This window comes from Sprattus sprattus, assembly GCF_963457725.1.
Source record: "Sprattus sprattus genome assembly, chromosome: 6".
NCBI classification, from domain to species: domain Eukaryota; kingdom Metazoa; phylum Chordata; class Actinopteri; order Clupeiformes; family Clupeidae; genus Sprattus; species Sprattus sprattus.
The window spans coordinates 4,721,967-4,741,606 of record NC_137925.1 but is presented as its reverse complement, the minus strand read 5'-3'; the positions used below and the strand labels follow the sequence as shown (position 1 = coordinate 4,741,606).

General features: G+C 45.7%; 1 protein-coding gene across 1 annotated transcript; it reads right to left on the bottom strand.

Annotated features, from left to right (window-relative positions):
- Positions 1 to 1,082: 1,082 nt before the first annotated feature.
- Positions 1,083 to 11,936, bottom strand: LOC308367394 (endothelin receptor type B-like). Its single transcript, XM_080841298.1, has 8 exons — positions 11,802 to 11,936; positions 8,169 to 8,743; positions 5,816 to 5,928; positions 4,428 to 4,632; positions 2,772 to 2,921; positions 2,360 to 2,493; positions 1,892 to 2,000; positions 1,083 to 1,713 (listed from the first exon to the last, which is right to left on the bottom strand). Exons 2-8 carry the CDS (start codon positions 8,571 to 8,573, stop codon positions 1,564 to 1,566), a joined length of 1,266 nt encoding a protein of 421 aa, XP_080697424.1. The 5' UTR covers positions 8,574 to 8,743; positions 11,802 to 11,936; the 3' UTR covers positions 1,083 to 1,563.
- Between the last annotated feature and the right edge of the window lie 7,704 nt (positions 11,937 to 19,640).

The window sequence follows — 19,640 nt, the reverse complement described above, 5'->3', positions numbered from 1 at the left end:
TTCCTCATGTGTTGAAACGATGAATGTGGGGATTTTATTTATTTGATACCGTGAACAGATCTTGAAGACTGTACCAGGGCCTTCAACTTTCCATCTCTTCCTAGCTATCTCCTGAACTTGCCAGAGTTGAAGAAGACACAGGCAGTGGAGATGCGTGAAACAGCTGTCTCCCAAATGAATCCCATATGTGACTTATCCGGGACAAAGTAATCACAGCGATTACCTCCATTAGGGCAGGAATGTTGAGAAGAGGGGACAACACCTGCAGGTCTGGCGTGAAATGATAGACTCTGGACTCCTTCTAGGCAGGCAGGACCAGGCAAGGACATGGACCTAGGTGGCCACATGGCTGAGATAGGCTATTAGGCTCAAATGCACTTCGGTGATGTTTAAAAAAAAAAAACATCTGTGTTGTGTATGCCAATTTCTATCCATGCATACCTTCTATAACAGTTTGTTTTGAGTGCACGTATTGTCCAAGATAAATTCCCTTCAGGACAATAAATGTTCAGTTCATTCAAAATGTGAAACTCCTAATGTGATAAAATAGTATTTATTGCCATACTGTATATTGGTCAACAAATTCAATACTCAGTAGAAAGGCCTTTTGTTAATATTTCAAATACTTTTAGAAATAAAGATTAAGATGAAAAGCAAAGAAGGCAATATAAGGAACCTTTAGGAAAATATTTTGAACAAGTTTACACATGAAAAACGTTACCTGTTCACTAAGCACTTAGTTGGCATGCTCTCATTTGATCTTTGGTCTAAGGTCACTTCACTTTAGCTGTCTCATACTGAAAACAGGCAACGGTAGAAGTTGTGATTGTGAGGTGGCTTCAAAAAGTCTTTCTACTATATTCCTTATGAGATGACATTTTGTCTCACTAAATCGTCATGAAAGTGACGTCAAGACAGGTGTTCCTCTGAACTTGACTTGCTACAAATTACGTAGAAAAGATATACCAGCTGTCTCTTTGAATCATAATAATAATTTTACAAGTACATATTCAGCATATATGCATCATTAAATAACACCTTGTCCCGCACAGTGTTTGCCCACCCAACCCCCCCTCCCCGGTTTGGCCCTTTAGACGGGCCCAACGAAGCCTGTGTTTGCCCCAAACAGATGTTTTTTCTGGGGTACCATTCTCTTTGAAGGTCCAGAGAGCACAGCCCAGGGTGCCACAGAAACCAAAATAAACATTGTAAGTTAATCGAAAAGTCCACATGATTAAAAAATATACATATTTGTGGTGTAATATATATTTTTTTCTACATGGATAAATACTCCCTCCATTGCAGTGACCAACAGCCCAGATTAGCAGGACCTATCCTGTTCAGTTTTCTCTCTCTCTGGTTGATCCGGAGCTTTCCTCTGTCTGCTTGTGACTGTATTCCTCCTTGACGGGACTTTTGCTTCATATCCAGGTATAAAGGAGGAGTAATAGCAAGTCAGTGTCACTGTTTCAGTCCGTGCAGTGACTGAATGTTGATGGGCATTGTCGGCAAGAACCATAATCAGACCGGACCTGGCTTGCCACTTTTCTCCCAATTGCTGTCTTAGGTGGAGGTGTATTTCTGGCTTGATCGTGAGCTGGTCCGGTCTAGGCCGTTACCATGGCACGAACCCTTCCAGCGGACTCCAGAGCCTCGCTCGTCTGTCGGAGAGATATTCCTGGATTTCCTCTGGCACCAACAGCACAGGCATGTCTGGAAGATTGGCAATACAAATTGTAATACATTAACTAAATTACAACCAGATCACATCAAAAAAACGTTGGCTGAAATACAATGAGCAACTCATGACAAATCACACACATCTTTTAAATGAACACTAGGTAGAATCCATGACATGAAGTGTTTTTTTTTTTTTTTTTAAACTTCTTACCTTGAAGCAATTTTTAAACTTCCCACTGACAAAGTAGAGCGCCACTGGGTTGATACAGGAGTTTAGGGAGGCCATGTTGATGCCAATGTAGTCCAACACTAACAAGAAGCTAAAGGGACAGATAGGGACAGTGGGTGAGATGAAGCCTACTCTGTGACTTTATCCAGGGAAATGACATTATCATTTGTTTTCTGCATGACCAGTGACTGGCATTTAGAAGTCTCAACAATGCTTTTGTCTGTAGACTGATCCCCATAGTTCAAACCGAAGGAAACCATGCTTGTCGTTTCATATCTTAGCGTGGTAAACTCTGAAGTTACATTTCAAGGATGGTATTGTTAAGTGTCACTTATTGTAAAAAGTAGTTTTGGCTGGGATATGTGAAAAAATACATACCGAACTACAAATAGACTAACAATGCAAACCATCTTAGGCACAGTTACACTAACGTGTGTGCAACCACTGTACCTGAGCAGTTCACAGCGGTTGGGGTCAGACTGGTCGTAGATGGTCTTCTTTAGGATGCGACTGAGGTGGAGAGGTAACCAGCAGAGGGCGAAGATCACCACCAGACAGAACACGGTTTTAGCCACCTCACGGCGCTGCGGGGGAACAGATTTACTTATAGTAGGTCTGACAAGGTGGTTGTGAGAACACTAACGCTTACTAACTGGTTTAAAGTCTCAAGTCAGGTCAACTTTAACCAAGTGCTTCATCAGTTGCTGTCACAATACCCCCCCCCCCCCCCCCCCCCACACACACACACACACACATACCTGTGTTCCGATCAGAGAAATTGGTTGGCTCTTACAATTGATTGCAAAAGTTTGCAGAAAGAAGAATACTCGAACCTACGTTTAGAACCTAAGTTTAGTGGTACCTGTTTCATGTGGTCATTCAGGCTGATGCGCATCCCCTTCTTGCGTCGTAGCATCTCGCAGGTCATGAGGGTGTAGAAGATGCCCGTGCACACCAGCGGGAGGCAAAAGTAGAAGCCAAACAGCCACCAGTCCTTCACATCCTGGTAGAACTGGAATAGAAACGTGCCAACATGGTGATGATTAGAAACGTCAAGTTATTCGTTTAGCGTAACACTCCCCAGACAACCTGTTTTGTGGGAAAAGTGGGACACACATTCTTTCCGCGCTTGATTCTGACCGCCTGTTGTCAGCAGTGCAGTCGACGCTCGACCTACTCGGCTGTCGGACGATAACACAAGTCCCACATTATAGTCTGAGTGCGTCACAGGATATCAGCCTTGTTTGCGACACATTCACGGCCACCTTTCCCAGGTTATTGGTTTAAAGCGAAACAGAGAGAGCTGTCTTAGTATTAAGTAATAGCTTTAATTCCTCACCCACATGAGGTTGTCTAAGCATTTTCCAAATCTTCTTACCTGTTATATCTTTATGTCTGGTGTGAATACCAATATATTTCTGTGTGGGAGACATTAACAGTGCAGCGTGACCCGTTATAGAATCCTTTACGTGAAGTAACTTTAAGCCTGCAAGGGGCAATTAGCTTGACTTACTGATGTCCCAAATTATGACAGGGTTAGGTCACATGCTTTAACATCTTCAATCTTCCATCTCTGCTGTCCATGGTAAACAGGCATTTCTATGACATTTTAGATTTTATCTCCGTCCTTTGATAGTCTAGACAGTGCTATCATTTTGGGTTTGGTAGGTTTGACGATTAAGTCTTAATATAGGGAATCTTTTGCATATTGATGATTCAGCCTTCTTTTAAGAAGTTTGGCCAGCCACTATCAGCTCTGACCCGTCCAGGAATATAAAAAGTTTTTCTGTGCTAAAAATAAAGTTGTTTACCCAGTGTGGCATTCCTCCTCCGATGACATGACCAATAAGGCAAACCTGATTTCTGTACTCGAGCATTTAGCACGCACAGCTTTCATGACCTTTCATCAAGAATTGCACAACAAACTCTCTCCATAACAGACCTAACTCAAGACCAGACCACAGGGCAGTCACAGGGAATGTGTTTTTTTCAGCCGAGAAAGACGCTGTCTGAAAAAAAAGAACTTAGAAACCTAGAAATAAAATCATTTTTTAAAGGGTGTTGGATTTGGTGGAATTTTCAATTCAATTGAAGTCCTTGCCCTTTACAAATATTGTTTTTTTTAGTAGTGATGGTTGTTTGAGCATAATTTAAATGGTCAGTTAATGTAGTGTTACTTGCTTGGAGTTGAGAAATACAGTATTTCTCTCTAATGCTCTACAACATGCTGTCTTTATACACAGTTATTATCCAGTTAGGCTCATTGATGTTCAAGTGGAGTTCAAGTTTTTAAGGATAAAAAAATAACTTGGCTTCTATCCAACTTCTGGCAGCATGCTGCTAACATGTTATTTTATTCCAGCAGTAGTGCTTGCTAGCATTCCTGTGATACATACAGACTACATCTCTGGATCTTGACCATTCTAATAAAAAAAAAATGTAACCTCATTGTAACCTCTATGGGCAGCTATGCATAGTAAGACAAACTAATTTGTTAACTTCAATTAACAACCCTTACCTTCATGAATGGTGATGTCTGGTGGGGGTGGAGCAGGCACACACGCAGCTTGCTCCCGCGGTAGGAGATCTCCATCATGTCGAAGGCCATCGCTTCGGGCACCGCCAGCAACACCGCCCCCAGCCAGATTAACGTCACCTCCACTGCTTTCCACAGCGGCACCCCCATGCCCTTCACCCGGCTCCACGACGTCACGGCGTGGTACCTGTGAATCGTTCAGGCTCAGTTCAGGTTACTTACATAAGGTTCTGTCGTTTCTAGTTGTGTAGTGCTGAGAGGACAATCTCCAGAGAGTCTCCAGCTGTTTGTGTGTCGCGCAAATATTTAATTGGCAGTGGCCTGTTAAAGTTTAGCTTGTAAATATAACACAAAGGCTAAATGGTCTTTATAGTTAACGAGGCTCATTTGGCAAAGCTTTTTTTTTTTAAAGCCAGTCTTTGCCATTGTATCTACTATGTCCATCCAATCAGTTTAGTCCAGTCTATTCTCTAGTCTAAATAACACAGCCGTTCCCAGGCTAAACTGTTTGTGAACAAGTGCAGCTGAAATAATAACTTAAAAAATATATTTACTTGAGTGGGTTTTAGTTGATTGAGTCTTTTTCAATGCAATGCATGGTTGGAGACTTTCTCCTTGGTGTGGCTGTTAAGATAACATCCAGTCCTTTAACTTTTCACTGTGTTCCCTAAAGGCCTTGATTATACTCGCACACAGAGATCGCACACGGAGAGTTGCGGACAACATAATCACGTTGTTATTGTTGTTATAATTTCTAGTCTGCTTTGAGTCCAGAGTTGCGCAGTCAGTCAGTGCCCTTGTAGCGTAGCGAGGACTTGTCCGCACAGTCACAAAAAAATGGATGGTACAGGGACGTCCACACAGAGCCTCGTGTACACCCTCTGATGACATAATGTACATCACTCAAACTCGGCTCATATTGCCTTACTTCTTCTGCCAAATATTCTTCTATTTGGTCCACGGTTACAATTAAAATGTGATTGCCGGGGGCACTGCACACATGTAAATATTTTAATTTTAACTTTTAAAATATTTAATTTTGCTGTTAGATGAGGGAATGGAACCGGAAAAATTGAGATTCTGGAAATGATCGACGAATAGTTAGAGATTTTTGGAGGTTCACTTCAGGCTACGCAGAGGGCTCTGCATGTCTGCTGATATGGACGACCAGAAATTAGGCTTGAAGCCAACTCTATCAACACACCCATCACCCACCAACACACTTGAACCACAAACACAAGAGATGATCTGGTCTTGTGCATCCTTCGCTGTGCAATGAAAGCAATACTAACGTGTGTATGTATTTGTAAACTGTATGAAATCTGAATGGCATATCCCAACAATAATAGCTGTGGCTTTAGGTGACTCACCTGTCTATGCTGAGAGCGCAGAGACTAAGGACGGTGATTCCCACCGAGGCTTTCTGAATGAAGGGCATCAGTTTGCAGATATACACACCAAACGGCCAATCTTCAGCCAGCAACTGCACAGAGAAAAGGAGGGTGTTGGAACAGGTGGGAAGGGAACAGCCTGTACTTAAAAAGACAGCTAGCTATTCAGATACAGACTAAACTGTGTCCGATGTTTTGTAAAATAAAAAAATGTAAGAGCGTTTGCAGATGGTGTGAAGCAAGGCATACGTTTATTTGGGTTAGGTTCAGCTTGACCCATTCTGATTTAATGAGGTGCACAAACAGAAAAACTGAAGTGATTGAGTATAGTCAAAATAGCTAATTTCCCATTTGTTTCCTTTTATTATTACAGGAGTTATTGCACAAGCAAGCACATTCCTTAAAACAACAGAGAAAGGTGCTAGCACCTGGCTAACATAGTGGATTTGCAGTGGAACAGGGAAATACTTTCTACGTAGGACTGTCTGAAAAACTGGCAGAGAAAGTTTTGCCATTTTTGTTTTCGCTGTCGCTTTGTATTTTTTACCTTTTACCTTTGAGTCAGTGCTCACCATCAAGGCAATTTAGATTTGTTGATACGTAGACTTCTACTCAATCTGGAGTGGTGTTATTCAGGATCTACTGCATGTTTGATTGTGTAAAGCATGCATATCAAGTGCAATTTGAGTAGAGAGGTGCTTTAGAGTTTTTAATGTGATGCTGGGAAGACAACAGTTAAAGTTAAAGAATCAACTCCAAGAGGATATTAAATTCTGGCAGGTGCTGACTTCTTGATTGCCTAATGTGGGATTACCATCAAACTCAAAGTGTCTAAGTCCAAGTCTCGTCCAACTCAAGTAGCATGAAATGCAGGCAATCGTTGCAAAACGAAAACCGAACGCAGTGGCATCAGGGGAGCTTTCAGCATCTTTAAACACTGCCAGCATGTCTTGGCAGGATGGATTTGCAGACTACATCCATTTTGAGGGCATTTTACCAAAGCCCAGGCAGACACTCTCTTGGCCAACACAAACAGGCTTACATTTCTAACCAAATACATTGTCAGTGCTCTTGTAAAAAGAGGGCTGTCCAGGAAAAGTGTTTTTAGAGGAATCCAGAACAGGGGCTCCAGGCCTCCAGCATGAAAACAAGGAAATCGTTTCCAGTCGAAGCAACGAACCCCACATCATTGTGTCTAACCACATGTACCATATGATGGAGCATGTAATTACACCTGCCAATCATTCCCAGAGTCAGGACTTTAAAATGGACACACTGGAGGATCGGAGGGGTCCCCCGACACCAACAAAGAATGCGGTTGGCCGGGTTACAAGGCCAGTTCCCTCGTGTTGTCTGTGGAAGACGGACAACTCTGCCGGGTTTGCAAACTGTGACTAAGACCCACATGGGAAACAATAGACAGTGCTGTGGAGCCAGGAAGGATTTTTTCTGGCGCCCGCTCCCCTCACATGCTCTTCAGCTCCAGGCCACCCAGCCAACCCTGGCCAGCCCATCTCCTGTGTGTGTGTGTGTGTGTGTGTGTGTGTGTGTGTGTGTGTGTGTGTGTGTGTGTGTGTGTGTGTGTGTGTGTGTGTGTGTGTGTGTGTGTGTGTGTGGGTCTGGCCAGCCCATCTCCTGTGTCTGAGGTTCGAGTCCACTGGGCTGGGCTGAGCAGGGCTGTGCGTGTGTGTGTCTACACAACGCAGGTCACATGGGAAAGATTAGAGGAAGAGATAAGGGAACACAGAGAGCAGAAAGGGAAGAGAGAAAGAGCAAGAAAGCGAGGAAGACGGGGGAGGGAGACAGAGAGAGAGGGGAAGAAAGAGGGAGAACAGAAGTGAAAGACAGGGAAAGGGATAAGGCAAACCGCTGCACCAACCCACCCCCCCCGATCCAATCCAGCCCCTCCCTGACTGGAGGTCACGAGCCAAGAACTTACTATCCGGCCGTGGCTCCAAAAACTGCCTATTTATGAAACACACGCTCAGGAGATCCAATTTGTCCCCCTTAAGCATGTTACAAACTGTTAGTTCATTTGGAATTGGGCAAGGTCGATAGATGGTGTTTGTTGAACATGGCAGTTTTTCTAAATTTACATTTATGTGGCTGAGTGTGTGACATGAAGAAACCACAGTTACTAAATCCTACCCCGCTACAAACTCTGCTTAAATGTCCATGCATCCCTCTCCCATCTTTCACTCCCCTAATTATTTTTTTAATTCCTGCCACCACCATCTTAAAAACATTGATACTGATGGCGATATATAACAATATAACACAAACCTCCATCCCTTCCTCTCTCAATCCTTTCTTTACCGCCCTCTCCACTCACCTTAAATACATTGATGGGGATAGCGATGAGTATGTAAAGGAGGTCCCCCAGGGCCAGGGACCCAATGAGGACATTGGGCCCATTTCTCATGCACTTGTTTTTGTAGATGATCCGCAGAAGGGTAGAGTTCCCGATGATTCCCACCACAAAGATGATGCAGGACACCACCGTGTTCACATACTTAAATGCATGCCTTATTTCGGTTTGCTTCAAGCACATTGGCGGGTGTGACATCATGGGACGGTCCGCGGGATTGGAGCTGTTGCCCATGATGATGGCAGAATTGGACTCTGCTCCATTGCTAGGTTCTGGGTCAGAGTCGTCTTGCGTCGTGTCACGAGAGAAGCGTGAACTCCCAGCACACAAACTTGCCAGAAGTAGGATCACCAGCACGGTGGCCCTCATGCTCTCTCCAGGAATCACACACACACTCCCTCTCTCTCTCTCACACACACACACACACACACACACACACACACACACACACACACACACAGACACACACACAGACGTAGGAGGGGAGAGGGCTGTGTGAAGCACAACTCTCAGTGGCCGTATCCTGGTTGCCTTGTGACCTGCAGAACAAAAACAGACATGTCAGGCAAAGCCAGCGGAAAACTCTGGAGGGGTTTCAAGTGTGCTGAGCAGTTACTCAAGACGTGGAGAGGGGACCGGCAAGAGAGCGAGGTCATGAGGGGTTCCTCCCAATCTTTCGTTACATAAGTGTAGGATGCTTAGCAGCTGGTGCTTCCTCCAGCCAATCAGTTAAAGTGAGCCCACACACTGTTCAAACAAAACAATGTCAATCTTCTTTGTGTAAATACACAGACTGTCAGAGGAAAGAATTTAAGTGAGGAAACCCCTTTACGTATAAAAAATGTATTGATAATTGACCTATTTATTGAACTACTGATCGCTAAATTTAATTTTCAGTGCTAAGCTAATTCTTTCCTGTGTGGCAACTTTCTGGTCATCAATCTTGCGACTGCCAAATATGTATAAACAACCTCTCCAAACAGACGGTGCACTTGCGTCAGAAAACCTCAGAGATATCACCACTTGAGAGCACGAACCACTGTGCCCTACATTCATAGAAGAACTGGACGTTAAATGATTTATCGGGATTCTAAGCAGAGCAAAGAGACTTTTCTTGTTTTAATTCCTCTCCCACCCCCCGTCCCCTCCCTGAACATGGGTCCCTCTTTGTATGGCCGTAAAACAGCCCATGGGCTCATGTGTGTTCTTAAATGAGCTTAAAGAGAGAAAAGACATAGAGCAGTTTGTTCCCCGGGACATTCCCAGCAAGGGCATACGCAGTCATATGTGCACCTCTCTGCCCGCTGGCCTCTGGTACATAGGATGATTGATGACAACTCAAGACTTTTGTAGAACCACTTCAAAAGCTTTAAGATGGATTGCACATATTTTTTTTACCAGAATTTTTAACAGTTTTTTTTTTAACAGGAAATGGGAATATATTCTTGTCAGTTTCTTTCTGTTTTTGCTCATTAAGTTAATTTGATTTCCCTCCAACATCTGAGATCATCGTTACAGGCCGAGATCTTTGTGGAACGGAAAAAAACACAAATATGACACACACATAAGTTAATGAAGTGCTAATCTGTTCTCCTTTCTTTGAGAGAAACTCAATTTCCTGAGATTTATGGACACTAGAGTGTTTATGTCCTAGTATATGCTGAAATGACAAATTCATAAGCTCTAGGGCAAACCTTTTATTGCTCTGGTATGCGTTTTGTAAAAAGCAGAGCATTCTACACAAAAGCCCATCCCCAAGCTGAAAAGGATAAATGCATGTGTTTATGTCCTAATATATTCTGAAATGACAAACTCATAAGCTCAAGGGCAGACCTTTTATTGCTCTAGTATGAGGTTGTTCTGTCTAAAAGAGAGAGTGAGAGAAGGACAGGGATCACAGCCGCTCAAAGTCAAAAGCTCTGAGAAATTGACCCCTGATTGCTGAGTCCTCTCCGGAGGCATTGGTCAATTGATCTCCTCACAGCCTGAGGACTAGACGCAGTTCCCCTATTGTGCCACTGCCTTGAACTTTGACCTGATAAACTACCAGAAGTGGAACTGAATGGTTCAGTTGCAGAAACCACAAACACAACATTCGTCTACTAAGCCAGACAGAGACAAACCCTATTGTCTTCCTCAAATAATGTCTTGACTACTTTGCCACTGAAATAAGTGAAACAAAACAAAATTCATATTCATGCAAATTATGGTTTTATGCGGGCAATTTAGATTGGTGTATTTTTATTTCATGATATCAAAATAAAGTAGGATATTTCCTGATTCATTGTATTTGTTTAATTCTTAAGTCAGAAGTCTCAATAATCTTAAAAGGTAGACACATAGCTAATCAGCAGAAGTATCAACATTTAAGTCGTGGTGGTAGAGGGTGAATGAATACCTAAAGTATTTAATTAGCTTGAATTAAATAGCACTTCAGATCGTTAACTCTTTCTGTCTCTTCCACTTTATCTGTCACACACAGACTCACACAGATCACAAGACTGGTTATCCAGCACTTAGAAGAAGAGTACACAACTTGACCAGAATCTTACCAGTATTATATTACGACATTTAAATAACAGCAACAACCAAACTGGTGCATCAAATAACAATGGACTTCGCTGAAAACTCGATGGGAAATATGTATATTAATACATGCAATACTCGTAATTGTAATAGTATGGTTCAGCTTTTAACGCGATTACAATATATGCTTTCTACATATTTAAAGCGTATGCCAATGCCTGTAGTCCACATAGTATGGCGCACCATAGCCCGCAACCCTGTTATCTGTTTATAATGCGAACATGCCCGTGTAGCCTAACCAAGGCGAACTGCAAATAAAACCCCGGCGCACCTGCGTATCTCCCATCAGACCTTCGTTGTAGTTACTCCAGTCCGTTGCCCCTGAAGCCTTCCTAGCTCTACGTCATTTGAAAATTACACCTTAAACTGTACCTTCACTTTTCGAGATGTTTCCCAGAATGTCCTTAGCTAATACCTTCTGTAGGATACTTTCGTAAGGTTGGTCTGGACCACTCTTAGCTATACGCAAACTCCGTTTTCAGATAAAACAAACGTTTTTGTTTGTGCTTCATATCAAAATTTAAAAAAACCTCTTTAATTACCCGTTAATTTCTAATCCCTTATCTAGCCTCCTCGTTCAGGAACTTTATTTTGACTTGCATAGTATTTCTGGTTGCCCCTCTGTCTGAATCATGCCCATCACAATCATCTGACACATATTCAAACCAACCTGAATGACACAAATTGATAGAAAGGGCTCTCTTAGGGTAACATTTAAGAGATGGTTTGGGAAACACGCGTATAAAAGGAAACAACTCTTGTAAGGTAGGCTATACATTTCAAGTCTTCGTGAAAAATAAAGAGACCGTTATCGGGAACTCAGCCTCGTACCAACACCATTGTCATTTTGTTGCAAAGGAGTCACTTCAGGAATATATCTTAAACATGTATTCAATCTAAGTTACCATACATATCGCCGCGACTGTATGTTAACACCAACGCTCTGATTGGCGTTAAAACATTATTTAATCATGATGAAAAATGTAGGACATTGAACAGGTCTTAACTTACTGTTGGCTGGGAGACGGAGGCAAAATTATTTCTTCTCCAAAACCATTAAATCCCTTCACGAACGAACAAATGTTCCATTCAGGTTTCCGTCAAGTACTTCAAGAATTGATCAGTGCCCGTTCGATTTATAGGGATGTGAATGTTTGTGAAGTGACACAACCTTTGTTATCGTACCACACACCCCGTGATGTGATCTAACGCTTTTCACTAGGGCTCGAAGAGTTTATAGTGCGAGTCGACGGGATGTCGCTTGGCTAACCAATGAGCGCAAAGCGTCCCCGGAGGCGAAGCGCGCGCTGTCTCTATTGAGAACGGAGTCAGTGACATTGTCAAAATTGAGTATGACAATAATTTTGCAAAATCCCCTACTTAAAGTATTTCATACATTTTGAAATAATTTAACTTAAAAAGTGGTGGGTTCACGAAATTGTGATATAGCATGTTGTCTGCAGTCATTATCTGTCATCGCAAGAACTTGAAGAAGTTGGCCTCTGAAAGCTGAAAAAGATGCATTTCTCAGAATGGCCTTAAAGTTGGAATAGTTTTCTTGAGTACTACCTGTACTGGAGATCTACTAGCAGAGTAATCCCGGCCTGTTTTCTTTCTAGTAAACTACAGGAGTATCACTTTCCATGGTTGTGTTGTAATACGAGATTACAGTGGGGCATGGGGGTGTGCACCTTTACATATAGTGTTGTTGGATATGCTAGGCAAATGCCCTAACCTTCCAGAGAAAAATATCAACTTGCAGAAGCTAGACATTGGTCTTGAACTGCAAATGGAACAGGTGTGACAGAGGATATAATTGATTTGAGTCAGTGTGTTGCAAAACTGCACAATGACCACAAGAAATCTGAATGCCAGACACAAAATGTAACCAATCTAGCCTCGTCATAAGGCTTATGTTTGGTTATAATTCGAAGGGCAAAATACCTCTGCTTTAATTTAAAAAAAAGAAAGATTAAAACCTGATTTCATGCGTGAAACCATCTTGTCAACATCTATGTAAACCTACCCCGTTCTTGAAAAGCAGAAACGAACTAATTGGTCACAGGTACTGCAGAAGACTAGTAAAAAACAATCTACATTTTAACAGTTACATTTAACAGTAACAGTGAAAACCATAATTGTAAGATCAGACTTAACTGTGGTCTCATTAAATGGCATTGTTCGTTAGTACATGCAAAGTGACTCGATGTAAAAGATGTAAAATGAAGAAAACCAGTGTGGTATATTTGTTTCCATCTTTTGAAGACAGAATGTTGACTACCTTCTTGTACGTTTTAACATTTATAAACAGTTGTTTATTACACTTATATAACCACACTGAAAATGAACAATTATACTTATTTGGCCACGCAGTTTATAACACAAAGTGTATTTTCACTTTGTGGTCTTGTTTGTCTTTCCTTGGCTTTTTTTTTTTTTAAAGTTTCGATAGGAACATTACTGCAAGACCTGACATCTCTGTGATCTGGTACACCAGCTATCCTAGGGCACAGGCAAAGACTACCTATGGCAACACATGACTCTTTAATAGCTTTCAAATTAGCACTGCTTGGTTAAACAAAGACTGTCTGTCTTAGCACTGCTATGTGAAGTTACGGCTGGTAGAAGCAGTCCCTAAATAGCCTACTGGCATTTTAAAAATAGGGAAATTGCTGCCTGGCTTGGTAGATAGATTGATCAGTTACTTTATCGATCCCAAAAGGGAAATTGCAGAACCAGCATTGGTCAGGCATGTCAAGGAATTTTGTCCTCTTTTTCCTTGGTTGTGGAAAATGGAAGTAAACGTATCAAAATGCATGACTTTTACTAATGAAGTGTAGAACACACCCACACATTTCAGATGTTTCTTCGCTCAAACACTTCATATATGGAGCTGCAGATACTTCAGGATCACTTGCATCCAAATGTTCAGACCTCATGACACGTGCTAACATTCAGGATGTTAGGTGGACCTTCAATGTTGTGTTAGCTGAGAATGAGTTGGTACAGTTGTTACAACTAAATCAGGGTTTTAAAAAAACGTTTTCATTTAAATGACGTTCTCAGAAGAAGTGTTTGGCCCACTGTCACATACTGATTGTGATCTGGAACAAAAAAAGTCCATTTTGTGATTGTATTAACTTTATATTTACACACTTTATGTTTTCACACTAGACCAGCGGTCCAGATGGGATTTTTAAACTGGGGGGGGGGAACTAAAAAAATTTTAAACGTTATTTACTGATGATTGTCGCCTTACGTAGGGAGAGTGGTGGGGACGGATCTGGGTCACTATGAATCTGGGGGGGGACATGTCCCAGTGCTATCTGCCCCCCTGCACTAGACAGCTATGATCTGATCCTGTTGCTGTTAAATATTATTTTTCTTTTTTACCAAACCATGGTGTGAACGCAGAGATAACTTGACAAACCCATTTGCATTGGGGCCTGAGCTGTTACAATCAGGAGAAAACACACATACATATACAAACATACATACATATGTACACAGACACACATTTGAACTGCCACTGAAACCTCAGACAGATTGAGAGAGAAAGTGTGTTTGTCTGTCTCAAAGTCAATAGAGATGGTGTACTTTTCTCATTTAAACAATTAAATGCAGCCAGTGAAATCAAAGCCACCCCGGTTGATTGAGTGAGCATTCCTCTTTGATGCTTTGGAAAAAGGGGACCGCAGGGCCAGTGATTAGATTGGTGCTGCTGCCGCCGGACGGGAGTCTTGTTTTGCAGACGACGGTCCAAAGGTCAGCCAACGGGGAAGAGAGTTCCCTTGAGCCTACGTGTGTTACGTTTGTGACACGGCGGACGTGATCGGACCATCCTTCTGGCTCACGTTCACAAATAAAGATATCGCTGTGAAAACCTCAACCCTGAACCCTCGTGTCATCTTCCCCCTCGGCCACACTGTAAACACAGGCAACGTCCGCTCTCCAAAGACAAAACACATCAGTTTATCCTGCGAAAGTGTTGCATTTCCATTCACAAGACCTGTCATTATGGAACGCAGTTTCCTATTTAGTCCATACAGGGTGGGAAGCCCAAGAGAGGCACATTTCTATATTTATGACATAAACAAATAAGTGAGTCATTCTCCCAACAGATGTGTGGCTGGAGCCTTACTGGCCCGCCTGCTGGGAGGGGAAGAGGGACCTGGTTGAGTCAAGGCTGGGCAGCAGTAGTGTCAGGACTTTGGGCGGCGATTGCCGTAATTTGGCACATTGACAGCATCTAGTGGCCAAAAGGACATTTTACTTTATGTTTGTGTCCACATGTGCCTTTGTTTCTCGTTGTGTGCCCTCACCTGTTTCTCGTTGTGTGCCCTCACCTGTGTCCCATTATGTGCCCTGTGTTACATTGTCACAATTAGCCAGGAGTTAAATACCTGGCTAGTTTCCCTGCTCTTGCTCTGGTCGTTGGATTGTTTTTTGTCCCCATGCGTTTTTGGTTGTGCTCTCAAGCACGTAGTCTTGCTGCAGCTCTCAAGCTGCTTCTTGTCTTTGTGACATTGTCTACATTTAGTATATTATTTAGTTGATGCTTTTTGCCCTTTTTGCTGTTCTTTTGCCTTTTTCAAGTTTCTCCTGTGGAGGTATCTTGTGTTTTTTGAAAATAAAAGGAAACTAAACTCCAAACGACATCCTGCAACTGGGTCCTGTCTGTAGCCCACTGGGTTAAGCGCTGGTTCCCCAAACCCAGCATCTCGGGTTCAATCCCCGAGAAGAACCTTGACAGAACGACCAGAGCAACATGGACCCAGCAGGTAGTGCCCAACAGGAATACATGAGGTTGGCGCAGGCGATGGAAGCGCTGCGTCAGCGCGAGCAGGTCTTGGTGCAGCGGCAGAAGGATCTCGACCGCCATCAGGAAGATTTAGCTCGCCACCAGCAACAACTGGACCATCGGAAACAACAACTGGACCAACCACCTTCAGTTCGGTTCCCACCCTACGATGGCAATCCGGGTGGCTGCAGAGGTTTTCTCCTCAAGTTCAATCTGGAGTGCAGCTGCCGGCCCATCACCCTCTCCTCCGACCGGTCTCGAATTGCCTATATGATAATCCTGCTCTCAGGCAAGGCTTTGGCATTGGCAACCGCAATGTGGCAGAAGCAAGGCCCGGAGTGCTCCAGCCTCAGGGCTTTTCAGGCGGTGATGTTGTGGGTCTACGACCGTGTTTCAATGGACAGCTTTGAGGCCGCCATTGCTGCTGCTCTGGAGAGAGATGCTGCCCGTAACCCTGCTCTCCGGATGATGGCTGCTGCCGTTCCTGAAGACGCAGCCCCAGATGCACCCAGCCTTGATGCAGCAGCTCTAGAGGCCCCCAGTCCCAGTGGACCAAGCCCCGGCGAAGAAGGCAGTCCCGGCGAAGAAGGCACCCCCGATGCCGCCAGCCCCGGGGAAGAAGGCAGCCCCGATGCCGCCAGCCCCGGCGAAGAAGGCCCCCCCGATGCCGCCAGCCCCGGCGAAGAAGGCAGCCCCGATGCCGCCAGCCCCGGTGAAGAAGGCAGCCCCGATGCCGCCAGCCCCGGTGAAAAAGGCAGCCCCGATGCCGCCAGCCCGAGCGAACAAGGCAGCCCGACTGCTGCCAGCCCGGGCGAACCAGGCAGCCCGACTGCTGCCAGCCCGAGCGAACCAGGCAGCCCCGATGCGGCCAGCCCAAGAGAACCAGACAGCCCGAATGCCGTCAGCCCAAGTGAACCAGGCAGTCCATGTGCTGGGACCGCCCCAGGCGCTCCTGGTCCCGTCCCAGGCACCCTTACCCCAGTCTCCACTGTCCTAGGTTCCACAGTCCCAGTATCCAGTGCTGCCAGCCCCGGTGAACCTGGCTGTCCCGGTGCCGAGGCAACCCCAGCCACTGGTCCTGCAACCCCAGCCACTGGTCCGTCAACCCCAGCGACTGGTCCGTCAACCCCAGCGACTGGTCCGTCAACCCCAGCCACTGGTCCGTCAACCCCAGCGACTGGTCCGTCAACCCCAGCCACTGGTCCGTCAACCCCAGCGACTGGTCCTGCAACCCCAGCCACTGGTCCGTCAACCCCAGCGACTGGTCCGTCAACCCCAGCGACTGGTCCGTCAACCCCAGCCACTGGTCCGTCAACCCCAGCGACTGGTCCGTCAACCCCAGCCACTGGTCCGTCAACCCCAGCGACTGGTCCGTCAACCCCAGCCACTGGTCCGTCAACCCCAGCGACTGGTCCTGCAACCCCAGCCACTGGTCCGTCAACCCCAGCGACTGGTCCGTCAACCCCAGCGACTGGTCCGTCAACCCCAGCCACTGGTCCGTCAACCCCAGCGACTGGTCCGTCAACCCCAGCCACTGGTCCGTCAACCCCAGCCACTAGTCCTTCAACCCCAGCCACTGGTCCGTCAACCCCAGCCACTGGTCCGTCAACCCCAGCCACTGGTCCTTCAACCCCAGCCACTGGTCCGTCAACCCCAGCCACTGGTCCGTCAACCCCAGCCACTGGTCCTTCAACCCCAGCCACTGGTCCTTCAACCCCAGCCACTGGTCCTGCAACCCCAGCGACTGGTCCTGCAACCCCAGCCACCGCAGGTGCTACAACCCTGACCTCATCCTCTGACGGGGTCTTCCAGTTCCTGGCCAAGGAGAGGCATCTTGGTCTCCTCAGCTCCATCAAGGCTTCCAGTCGCCTGCCAGACCGTTTGCCTCGTCCTGGTCGTCCACCCGACAAGACTCTGCCTCGCTGTGGCCATCCGCCCGGCCGGCCACCAGACACACTGCCTCGATGTGGACGCCCGCACGGCCGTCCACCAGACACACTGCCTCGATGTGGACGCCCGCACGGCCGTCCACCAGACACACTGCCTCGATGTGGACGCCCGCACGGCCGCCCACCAGACACACTGCCTCGATGTGGACGCCCGCACGGCCGCCCACCAGACACACTGCCTCGATGTGGACGCCCGCACGGTCGCCCACCAGACACACTGCCTCGATGTGGACGCCCGCACGGCCGCCCACCAGACACACTGCCTCGATGTGGACGCCTGCACGGCCGCCCACCAGACACTTTGCCCTTGCTTGAACGCCCGCCCGGCCGCCCACCAGACACTCTGACCCTGCTGAGTCCCCGCCGTCCTGGCTCCTTACCCTGGACCCCCTCCACCCACCCGGTATGGACTTTTTGAGTTTTCTTTGGGTCGTCTGGAAGCCGACCCTTAGAGGGGGGGTTCTGTCAGGACTTTGGGCGGCGATTGCCGTAATTTGGCACATTGACAGCATCTAGTGGCCAAAAGGACATTTTACTTTATGTTTGTGTTCACATGTGCCTTTGTTTCTCGTTGTGTGCCCTCACCTGTGTCCCATTATGTGCCCTGTGTTACATTGTCACAATTAGCCAGGAGTTAAATACCTGGCTAGTTTCCCTGCTCTTGCTCTGGTCGTTGGATTGTTTTTTGTCCCCATGCGTTTTTGGTTGTGCTCTCAAGCACGTAGTCTTGCTGCAGCTCTCAAGCTGCTTCTTGTCTTTGTGACATTGTCTACATTTAGTATATTATTTAGTTGATGCTTTTTGCCCTTTTTGCTGTTCTTTTGCCTTTTTGCAAGTTTCTCCTGTGGAGGTATCTTGTGTTTTTTGAAAATAAAAGGAAACTAAACTCCAAACGACATCCTGCAACTGGGTCCTGTCTGTAGCCCACTGGGTTAAGCGCTGGTTCCCCAAACCCAGCATCTCGGGTTCAATCCCCAAGAAGAACCTTGACAAGTAGTGTATAGGTTTTGCCAGACTCTGGCCGGTTCTGCCGGTCTGTGCATGGTTTTGCTGTAGATTGTGCAGAGCTATGGATAGTTTGTTGTGCAATCCTGCTGCCACGTGTGTTGGGCCAGGTTGTGTGCTGAGTTTAATAAATCTGGGATAGAATGTGTGCTGTGCTGTGAGTGTGCTGTGTTGTGCTGTGCTGTGCTGTGCTGTGCTGTGCTGTGCTGTGCTGTGCTGTGCTGTGCTGTGCTGTGCTGTGCTGTGCTGTGCTGTACTGTGCTGTGCTGTGCTGTGCTGTGCTGTGCTGTGCTGTGCTGTGCTGTGCTGTGCTGTGCTGTGCTGTGCTGTACTGTGCTGTGCTGTACTGTGCTGTGCTGTGCTGTGCTGTGCTGTACTGTACTGTGCTGTACTGTGCTGTGCTGTGCTGTGCTGTGCTGTGACAACCATCATTGAGCTGTGATTGGCAGACCTGTGCTTGGCAGGGCAGGAGCTGCTTGGTGTTTGTTTAATGGTCGGGGTGGCTCGAGCCCGAAGCTGCTGGTCTTTGGAAGCCGGCCATTTCCATGCTTGTTTCTTTTCCCTCTTTGTTGCGCTCCAGGCTGCTTGGCAACTGGGATAGGACAAGTAAGGCCAGCGTTGTTCACGTGAACCCCGTCTTCAGCGTGCGGCTGGAAGGTTGTGGGCTACAGGGACTGAAAGAGATGTAAGTCTGACCACAGCAGGCCGGGTAGGATGCTTGTAGTTACACACACACACCCCACCCCCACAAGTCCTCCACAGGGTCTCCTAACATCAGATTCCCAGACATGTCTGAAACCTGGCTTCATAGGGTATTTCTCAACTGAAATATGAGGTCAGTGTCAGAGAATACAGTTAAGGATGGAACAAAAATGTTTGGCATTAGAACTGGACTATAAATTGATTATGAGAAAGGAGAATGAGAATCTCTCAGTTAAATTTCTTTCATGTAGCGGGTGAGAGTGGTGGGGAATGAAGGTGTTTACATTTGCATTGATTTTTTTTTTTTTTTTTTTTTTTAGCTTGTCAGCAGTCATTGTTTACCGTGCTGTCATGTGGTAAAGCAGTTTGTACCAATACATGATTGAAAATAAT